This window comes from Neltuma alba, unplaced genomic scaffold (assembly GCF_004799145.2).
Source record: "Neltuma alba isolate B1F8T4 unplaced genomic scaffold, ASM479914v2 tig00010511_pilon, whole genome shotgun sequence".
Taxonomy (NCBI): Eukaryota; Viridiplantae; Streptophyta; class Magnoliopsida; order Fabales; family Fabaceae; genus Neltuma; species Neltuma alba.
Window position 1 is genome coordinate 1,049,285 of NW_021635387.1, and position 10,716 is coordinate 1,060,000.

The following is a 10,716-nucleotide window of genomic DNA, read 5'->3' on the forward strand; positions in this document are numbered from 1 at the left end:
CACACTCTAAGGGTGTGGCTTAGTGGTTTTTTAGTTTATTAATAATTGATAACAAATAAAAGATACAATTATATGATTTTATTAGGAATTTCTTTTAGAAGATTGCATTTAAATATATAATAAAAAACTGGGACATGTTTCCAGATTTAGTGATTATAGCACTTCCTATAATTTATCAATTTATAAATCAATTTAATAATAAAAAACTACTCCACGGTTCCAGATTTTGTGATTATAGCTCTTCCTATAATTTATCATTTTATAAATCAATTTAAATATTAATAGATTTATAAATCAATTTAATAATAAAAAAACTGCCCCACGTTTCCGGATTTTGTCATCATAGCTCTTCCTATAATTTACCATTTTATAAATCAATTTAAATATTAATATATTTATAAATCAATTTAATAATAAAAAACTACCCCATGTTTTCTGATTTTGTCATTATAGCTCTGCTTATAATTTATCAATTTATAAATCAATTTAAATATTAAGTGGCCAATTTAAACATTAAGTGGCATTGGCGTATACAGTAAAGAGTTATAATCACGACTGGATAAATATACCATCTTTCAAATACAAAACTTTGGATTTCAAATAATTTGGCATAACAATGCTTTGGATTTCAAATACAAACTTTCATATGGCAGAATTCCAACCAAAAACTCTCAAATTGAATACCCATGATTTAATTTGAAAAAATAACAAATTCTAGGAATTCTGGGTTTGTTAGTTTAAACTAAACACGATCACCAACACGGATATATAGGACTATCAGTAACATGGGTAGGAAATCTTAAAAAAAAAATAGTTAAAAAAGGTGGGATTTTTTTTAAGGAAAAAAAGAACATTTATCTACTCATAGATGATGCCACGTGCCTGTGCTGTCAGCTACTCCTACCTTATGCTTTACTTTTATATGTTAATAATGGATAGATTAAACATTTAAAAGTATTTTAAGTAACTTTTAAATTTAATTTGAACTTCTAAATTTATCTGCAGCTAACAGAATTAATTTTTTTCCTTAACAATGCCTCCATAGTTACTTGAATTTTCAAATGTAATTGATATTTTTCCGCCTGTCCCACTATTGATGTTGTTGGATTTCTCTATTATGATTCGGCATTTTTTTTGCTGTTTAATTTTAAACTAATGTATTTTCCTTTTGCTAACTATTGTTAGGTACAATATTCTCTTATAATAGATAATTATATTTAAGGCATTGGCGGATAAATAATTATTCCCGACTTTAAGTTATTATTACGTCTTATTAATAAGGAGGGAGGAAATATATGATATAATCATTTACATCTTTGAATTAATAGTAGTACTTACTTAAGGTTTTGATTTGAGGGCCCAGGACAAAAGTTTTGGACTTGTTTCAGCAAAATGGAGTGGAAGTGTCAACATGAGTTGCGGTCTAGCGGAATGGACTAGTTTTTCACAACATGATGAAGGTTTGAATTCTTGTTAGGAGAGGTGTCCATATTTACTACCTATAGTACCTTAAATATGATTGTCTCGAGATTACCAGGAAGATATCCATGTTTTAGTAAAAAAAAAAAAAGAAAGAAGGAACGGAAGTGCAATAAACCAGCGACCCAACTGTTTTCTTTGGTCTAGTCAGTGTAATCTGAATTCTCTGATGGCCTAATGGCTTCGTTGTTGGCCGCAAGGGCTCTCCCCTGAGAAATCCGTTCGAGCCGAGAATCATGAAGCAGACGACAATGGACAGCGACGTGTTATATCTTCCTCAAGAAATCATCAGAAACATTCTGAAACGACTTCCGGTAAAATCCCTATTTCGATTTCAATGTGTGTGTAAACATTGGAGAGATCTCATAAAAAAATCCATCTTTCATCGTGGACCACGTTCAACAGTCCAGTAATCAAAACCCTTCTCTTCTTCTCGAATGTAATGGGAGTCATAATTCTTTGCGCCGGCGCTTGGGTTTGCTGGATTGCGGCTTGCAAGTACGTAAAGTTCAGAGGGCACCTTTGATCGATTCCTTGAGCGGTGCTAGGATCCTCGGTTCCTGCAATGGCATGCTTTGTGTTGAAATCAATCAATACAATAAATCTCCTCCTTCGCTTTCATTGTGGAATCCTGCGACTACAGCAGTCAAGCAAGTTCCTAGAACTAGAACTGATGGTTTTGACTTTGATGATTGCGTGACCGGTTTTGGGTTCAGCCCAATTCTTAATGATTACCAGATAGTAAGAACTTATTGAGTTTTATGATGCGGTTAATAGAGTGGAAGTGTTTTCCTTAAACAGAGGGTCTTGGAAGGTAATAGATATTGGGAATTTAAAGGGAGTCAAACTTGAGTCTCAAACTGTCACGGCAAATGGAGCCATATTTTGGTATGGGGTAAAGCTAGGTGCAGAGGGGGGTGAAGACAATATTGAGGCCGAGGAGGATGAATATGATATGGAGGAGAGTGAAGATGAGGTTGAGGTTATAGTTTCATTTGACATAGCAAAGGAAGTGTTTACATTGATACCGAGGCCCAATTTAGACTATAATGCAGACGAAAAGCTTACTGTTTACGAGAACAAACTTGCCATACTTTGTGACGTTTGGGAAGACGATGATGAAACAGCTGATTTGATTGATTTGTGGGTGTTAGATGAGGGTGCATGTGCATCTGGGGAGACATGGAGCTGGACTAGAAGATATACCAGCAGCCCCTTTTCACGCACGTTAGAATCAATGACTATGTGGAGGAATGAAATTATCTGCAAAGCTACTTCTGCAGAGGATAATGAGAAGGGAAGAAATGTTCTATATTCGATGAATATCACTACCAATGAAGTAAAAAGGTTTGTTGTTTCCAATTTTGCCCCTATTCATAGTATTTATGATTACGCAGAAAGCCTTGTATTTGTTGGCAATAGCTACATTGAAGATGCTTGATCTGGGGAAAAAAAAAGTGCGGATATTTAATAGCAGATGTGCCTGATGGTTTTTTTTTCCCCTTTTTTTTTTCTTTTTTAGTGCTGGAAAATATGCCACTGGCTTATTATATTGTATGAGATTGAGAGGCCTGAAAAGTAATTGATGTTTTTTCCCCCTCTCTCGTTGCTTTAAATTAAAACCTCTTTCTTTGCAATTTTCTTTGTTTACTCTGCTTCTTCCATTTTCATTTTGGGTCTCTCGCTTGATAATGTTGCTTGAAATATCCACAATTGATGGAAGTTATCTAGTTCTTCAATTTGTTTACCCTGCATTCTATATTTTCGCTTTCTTCTATTTTGGACTAATGGATGCATTTTCCCTTTTTTGCTTTGGTCTATTGTTCAAGCTCCCCCCTCTTGCTTTACCTTTTGACAGTTAAACTTCTACATTTTTAGAAGTGAACCTTCCATTGGAAGTAGGCATTGTTAGCTTTATCTTCTGGGTTTCATTAAGATGTCACAATTTGGTTGAAGTTCTGTTCAGTCATTCATAAGTGTGGTGGCGCCCGCACCTGTGTGTAGGCATTCTCATGCTGTCATTGATTTTTGTGAAACTGCTTTAGTCTTTAGTGGGAGTAGTTTATTAGACCTTTCTAGCATGATGAGTTGTCTAGTTTTATTTAAAAAACGGACACACACACACACACACACACACAAGGGCAACCTAGTGTACAAGCCTCACATTAGGTAGGGTATGGGGAGGGACAGATGTCCCTTGCTTATCTTCAGAAGTAGATAGGCTATTTCCACGATTTAAACCGGTGATCTCCAGATCACACAGCAACAATATTGCCATTGTGTCTAGTCTCACCCTCGAAAACGTGTGTGTGTGTGTGTATCTAATTGATGGTGCACGGATGATTTGCGACTTGTCCATGTAACATATTGGGGTTATATTGTTTGAGAGGGGGGACAAAAATAAGAAAGCAAATTTGAGTTTGTTGCCACTTTATTTCATTCGTAGTTGAGAAATGAATTAAATTGATTTGTGTAAGCAGTTTTCCACCTTACCGGGGGCTGGTGCATGTGCTCTCTGGATCATCTGATCAACTAGAATCAGTATTTGTTTGGAGTTTTCTGTTTATTTTTCTCTGCACAAATTCTCCGTTATCTCGTGCTCTTCCCAGTCATACCTGGAAGAACCCTAAAGCATGATTGGATGAAGGTTGGGATTGTGATTACGAGGTAACTCCAATCAGTAAAAAATTTATAGCGAGTCTTACCTATCATAAGTCAAACAGTATAAAGTGTCCATCCAATTTGGGAAACAAGAATATTGATTCACGGGTTATTAATTCATTTATTTTTGTTGAACATGAGATGCTTATTTAAGAATATGAGTTTTTTTTTTTAGGGGAAATCTAATTTGGGGATCCTTATAATTTACAGGTGTGTTTGGATTAGCGGTGACAAAACTGATTTTTATAAACTCAAGTTAGAATAAAAATTAGTGTAATGTAATTTATGTTTGGATGTGTTTATAAAAAGCCAGTTGAATAGGCTGAAACTTGTTTAGATGATTAATGAAAAAGTATGTTTAAATGTAAAATAACTAAAAAAGACACAAATTTTATTGAATAATAGTGTTTTATATTATATGATATTAATTTGATAATTTATTTAGTTTTGTTAATCTCTTCAAATTAGTCTATTGGGATATCATATTAAAGAGAAAAAATAACATATCATATTTATACAATTTGATAAATTCAAGGAAAGTAATAAATTAAAACAATTAAATTTTATTATGTAATTTTTTCTTCTTAGAAGGAAAAAAAAAAGAGAAATTATTAGGTCAAGATAAGACCCATTTAAATGCTATTATCTTACTTTTCATTCTTGTTGTTTTCTCTCTTATTGTGAACGGCAAGCTCAAATTTTCAGTTTTTCTTGTAACTAACTCTTTTTTTCCCCAAAACCCATTTGAAAAAAAATTGATCCAAACAAGCATCATTGTAAAAATAAGCCACTAACATTAGTTGTACATTTTCCCATGTACGTTTGGAGTTGCAAATGGCATTCCAAACGCACACTGCGTCAATTTTGAACAAGGTCTTTATATTTTTTTTTTGGGTTAATACAAATTTTGGTCCCTCAAATTTGGGCCCAATTTGGTATTGGTCCCTGAAATTTAAATCGTGTGGTATTGGTCCCTAAAATTATGTCCGTTTCAGACCGTTAGTCCCTGACATCTTGGCACCGTTAAATTTTGCTGACGTGGCGTTAACACCGTTAACTGATGAGTTGGCATATGACCTGGACATGGTATTGGTCCCTCAAATTTGAGGCCATTTTGGTATTGGTCCCTGAAATTTAAAATAGATGGTATTAGTCCCTCAAATTATATCTGTTTCTGGTCGTTGGGCCGTGATAGCTTTACGTCGTCAAATTTGTCTGAGTTGGCTCTAACTTTGTTAACCTATGATATGGCATTTGACTTGGCAGCTAAAACTTGATGATATGGCATGAGTAATGGAAGGCTATGGTCGAAGAGAATCTATGCAATCTGGGATTCACTTTTGTCAAAACACAGAGCTTCTGCTCCTCTATTAGTGTGGAGGAAACGCAGTGCATTCCCAGCTAAATCTTCTACCTCCTCTGCTATCTTTGGGCAAAAAGGTGACTTAACAGTTCATGAGAAGAAGAAGCCGGCTTCAGATACAAAATCACTCCCATTGAAGCCATCTTCTTCTAGTACAGACGATGATGAACCTCCCAAGAAAAAAGAGAAGACCATTACTAGAGTAAGAAGCTTGAGAAAAAGCAACAAGAACCTCACTGGCAACTCCAACAAAAAGACAGGCACAACCAGCAAGCCACCAGAGCCACTAAGACCAGATAACAACAAAGCAGAGGGTTCTACAGGAACAGATAAAAAGAGGAGGGCCTAAAGCTATCAGGGACCAAAAGCTAGAAACAGATATAATTTGAGGGACTAATACCATCAGTTTTAAATTTCAGGGATCAACACCAAAATGACCCTAAATTTGAGGGACCAATATCATGTCCAGGTCATATGCCAATTCATCAATTTAACGGTGTTAACGCCACCTCAGCAAAATTTAACGGTGCTAAGATGCCAGGGACCAACGGTCTGAAACGGACATAATTTCAGGGACCAATACCATACGTTTTAAATTTCAGGGACCAATACCAAATTGGGCCCAAATTTGAGGGACTAAAATTTGTATTAACCCTTTTTTTAAAAAAAAATTGGGCTTTTATATTTTAATCCGTTAAGTCATTTCATCCATTAGAGTCTAACCCTTATAACATCGATAACAGTTAACAAGCTGGAGGCTGATTGAGCCAACACAGAGACATGACAACATGACTTTGCTGCCAGGTGGACTAATTCCCAGTGTTTGGGGTCTTCACCATTCATAGTGCTTCCTCGTCTTCATCCTCACCATCCGAGTTCTTGAGTGCAGCCTCTAATAGGAGGAAGAAAAGATCACTCTCAATCGGATCCCTACCCTGCAAATGAACATTGGGAATTAATCCACCTATCACATTATCATATCTCTATGTCAGCTTAATCAGCTTCCAACTCATTAAAATTAACGGTGTTATAATGGTTTAGACCATTAGGGATGGATCTGGTTGGGGGGGGGGGGGGAGGAGCATAAGGGATGGATGAACTTAACAAACTGGTTAAAGTATTAAGGCCCAATTTAAAAGAAATAAAGGCGGGAAACTATAAAAACTTGTAAATTAGTTTTTTTTTAAAGTAGATTTTAAGAGTTTTCACAATTAACGTGGAAAACTCCCAATTCTACAATGGTTATGTTCCTAATTAACTATACATACTTAAGCAGTAATGTCATAGAGATGGTTGCAAAATTTTAAATGCTCGTTTCAGTTATTAATATAAAAGTTATATAATTAATTTGCAAAGATTAAAAAGATTAATTAAATTAGTTATTTATAAAAATATGTTTTAGTATGAGGGTCTCGTGACCAGTACTAAAATCCCTTTGAGAAATTTACAGTGCGAGGGGATTAGTCACTGTTATTGGCAGTGGATACTCTGAACTCAATAAAAAAAGTGTTTTAGTTTCTTAAAATATGTTTTTGATATCTCTTTAGTATGTATAATCAATAAGATGGTTTAGCAAAAAATTATAAATTTGGAAGATCAAGTTTATTGAAATTTTGACATTTTTTTTATATAATACAATTAAAAGCCTGCGCACATACAAATATATCAATGCAATGGCTGGGAATGTAATGTGGTGCAATCATGATTATAATGAAATGACCATTGTAGCCTTATTCGTAAGAAGAAAAACTCCCCCATCCTCCTCTTTCTTTGATGCTTCCCGGTCAAATTACTATTGCTGATGATCCACCAAAATACACAGCAGCATAATGAGAACGAAAAGCCCACAATATGAAAAAGGAATTTGAAGATGAGGATTAAAAATCAAATCTGGGGAAGAAAGAGATGTGAATGACGAGTGTGGTGCGAAATTTAAGAAGGGTGCGATGGCGGATGTGATGTGAACAATGGTGGTGTGATGAACAAGATTGAGGTGGAGAAGAACAAGATCTACAATTGGAGAAGAATGATGGTGGTGCAAGAAGGAAGAGGTTGGCAGTTGTGGGTAAAAGGAAGGCGGCTCAAGGAGTGCTGTTGGTGGAGGAGATGTTGAAGATGGAGGACACTGGCAGAGGAGAGGAAGAGGGAGGGAGGAGGGGCACACAAATGGGGAGCGGTATTGTGAGATAAAGGAAGTGGCAATGGGGATTACATAGGTTCATTGATGTATTCTAGATTACAGGATTTGAGACAATCCCCTTTACATAATGTAATCTGATTTACATTATCTTGGACCAACTAAACAATGGAAATAGCAAAATGCATCAGAATTATAGGTAATCTCTTGACACACAATCAAACCAAACGAGCTGGTAGTGTTTGAAATAGAAAACACTTACTAGTCAAAAACAACATTTAACCAAGGATGAAAGAATCGGAGCGGACCAGATGGTGAGACTGATTGAACTATTGACCAAACTCACCAATTACTTGATTTGAACTAAAAAAAAACATTTTCATGGTTGAGTTGTGTTAGATTGGAATTGACCCAAAATCCGGAATTAAACTGAGAATTAGAATGGTTTTTAGAATGCTGAACAGGTTTTTGGGCATCACAAAAAATGCTGAAAACATTTATTAAAAAAATTAAAAAAATAATAAAACTGACCCTCTCAAAATCTTCAATATTACCTTCAGTCCTAATTAAGGTATAACTTATAGTTTATCTCATATGGAATCATCTTATTGAAAATTTCATATATTATGATATTATTATAGTGGAAATTAGACTTATTGTTGAACTATTTTTAATATATATTATTACATCACCGATTAAACTACTGGTAAAAGCAATAGAACCATGAGAGTTGTTTAGTTTGACTTTTAAAACCTTTTCTTTAACACACAAAGGCTTAAGAGTTATTTTCAAGAAACGGGTAGTCGGTATAACCAATAACAAGATCAGAAGTGTAAAACGTCTCTTTATGGTACTTGTTGAGAGGAGCACCGAGTTCAAATCTCTTTGGCAAATCTGGGTTTGACAAGAACCACCGGCCATAGGCAACAAGGTCTGCTCTGTTTTCCGCCAATGCACTGTTGCCATCTTCATGATCATAGCCTCCAGCAACAATGAAAGTGCCATTGAATGCCTTTCTCATTGGTGCAAGACTGCGGGGGCACTCATCTTTTTCCCGAGCAGTCTTCATTCTTGGTTCCACCATGTGACAGTACAGAATATTGTACTTATTCAAGGAATTCGTCGTGTAGAGGCCAAGTTCTTTGGGATTGGAATCCCCACATTCATTATAATTTGCAACAGGTGATAATCTAATTCCGACTCACTCTGCTTCTATCTCGTCGGCAACAGCTTTAACAACTTCTAAAGGAAACCGACACCGATTCTCCAGTGATCCAACATATTCATCTGTTTGATCATTGACATACATATACATTTTTTTATTAATGGGAGTTCTCGGTATCGGTTTATATGGTTCGAATGAACCAACATTAAATTTTGAAACATCAGCTAATCAGTCATATCCTGTGGCACTGGAAATAATATTCTATATTGGATTTCTTATTGCTTTTGCTGTCAAATTGCCGATTATACCCTTACATACATGGTTACCAGACACCCACGGAGAGGCACATTACAGTACTTGTATGCTTTTAGCTGGAATCTTATTAAAAATGGGAGCGTATGGATTGGTTCGAATTAATATGGAATTATTACCCCACGCTCATTCTCTATTTTCCCCCTGGTTAATTCTATTAGGCACAATTCAAATAATCTATGCAGCTTCAACATCTCTTGGTCAACGTAATTTAAAAAAAAGAATAGCTTATTCCTCTGTATCTCATATGGGTTTCATAATTATAGGAATTTGTTCTATAAGCGATACGGGACTCAGTGGAGCCATTTTACAAATAATTTCTCATGGATTGATTGGTGCTGCGCTTTTTTTCTTGGTAGGAACGAGTTATGATAGAATACGTCTTTATTATCTCGACGAAATGGGCGGAATGGCTATTCCAATGCCAAAAATATTCACGGTTTTTAGTATCTTATCGATGGCTTCTCTTGCATTGCTGGGCATGAGCGGTTTTGTTGCAGAATTGATAGTTTTTTTTGGAATAATTACCAGTCAAAAATATCTTTTAATGACAAAAATACTAATCACTTTTGTAATGGCAATTGGAATGATATTAACTCCTATTTATTCATTATCTATGTTACGCCAGATGTTCTATGGATACAAGTTTTTTAATAAACCAAACTCTTTCTTTTTTGATTCTGGGCCCCGAGAGTTATTTATTTCGATTTCTATCCTTATACCTGTAATAGGTATTGGTATTTATTCGGATTTCATTTTCTCATTATCAGTTGACAAGGTCGAAGCTATTCTATCTAATTTTTTATAGATAGTTTTCATTAATAAATGACTAAAACCAAAAAATTAAAGAGAGCAAAAAATCTTATTTTTTTAATAGTGTTCATTGTACAATGAAAAAAATCTTTTTTCTTCTCTAGATTAACTTAAAAAAAAAATGAATTGGAATTGTAACCAGATACGTTTGGTGTTTGTGAGAACCCCTTGAATCACTACATTACTTGATTTAAAGGGTTCTCGACTGTTTGGTTTATGCGAAGTTTTCTTATACTTTTACTTATACTTAATATTATATATTCTATTTTATTTATTTTATTATCTATTGTATTTTTTTATTTTATTTTATTAAAATTTTGAAATTAAATGAATATTTTAAATGAATATAATATTTATTTTAATTTCAAATATTCATTTTAATCTATATTAATATGCATAATATTAATATGCTTATCATAATATGCTTATTATGTTTGTATTTGTCAGGCCCTTTACTCATACTCATTTTAATTCAATTAGATGTAAATGAACCATAACTATGTAGTCCTATTCCTAATAGATTGATCCCAAAATAACATATCCAAATTATAAGAAAGCCCATAGAGGCCACTATTGAAGAATTTACACCTTCCAATCTTTTCTTTTTTCTAGTATGTAAATAAATCGCGAATATGGTCCAAGTAATAAACGCCCAAGTTTCCTTTGGATCCCAATTCCAATATGATCCCCAGGCCTCATTAGCCCATACTGCTCCCGAAAGAATACCTATGGTTAAAAAGATAAAACCAACATGTTAACTAATCGATTAAGAAAGAATCGGCGGAG

At 34.6% G+C, this 10,716-nt stretch overlaps 1 protein-coding gene and 1 pseudogene across 1 annotated transcript; one reads left to right on the forward strand and one right to left on the reverse strand.

The window, feature by feature from the left end:
* Positions 1-1,730: 1,730 nt before the first annotated feature.
* On the forward strand, positions 1,731-2,920 carry LOC114756827 (uncharacterized). The gene is made up of 3 exons (XM_028945767.1): positions 1,731-1,793; positions 1,885-2,189; positions 2,281-2,920. The coding sequence occupies exons 1-3, from the start codon at positions 1,731-1,733 to the stop codon at positions 2,918-2,920; spliced, it is 1,008 nt and encodes a 335-aa protein (XP_028801600.1).
* Positions 2,921-8,415: 5,495 nt separating this feature from the next.
* LOC114756828 (12-oxophytodienoate reductase 1-like) overlaps positions 8,416-10,716 on the reverse strand; it is an 18,076-nt pseudogene continuing 15,775 nt past the window's right edge.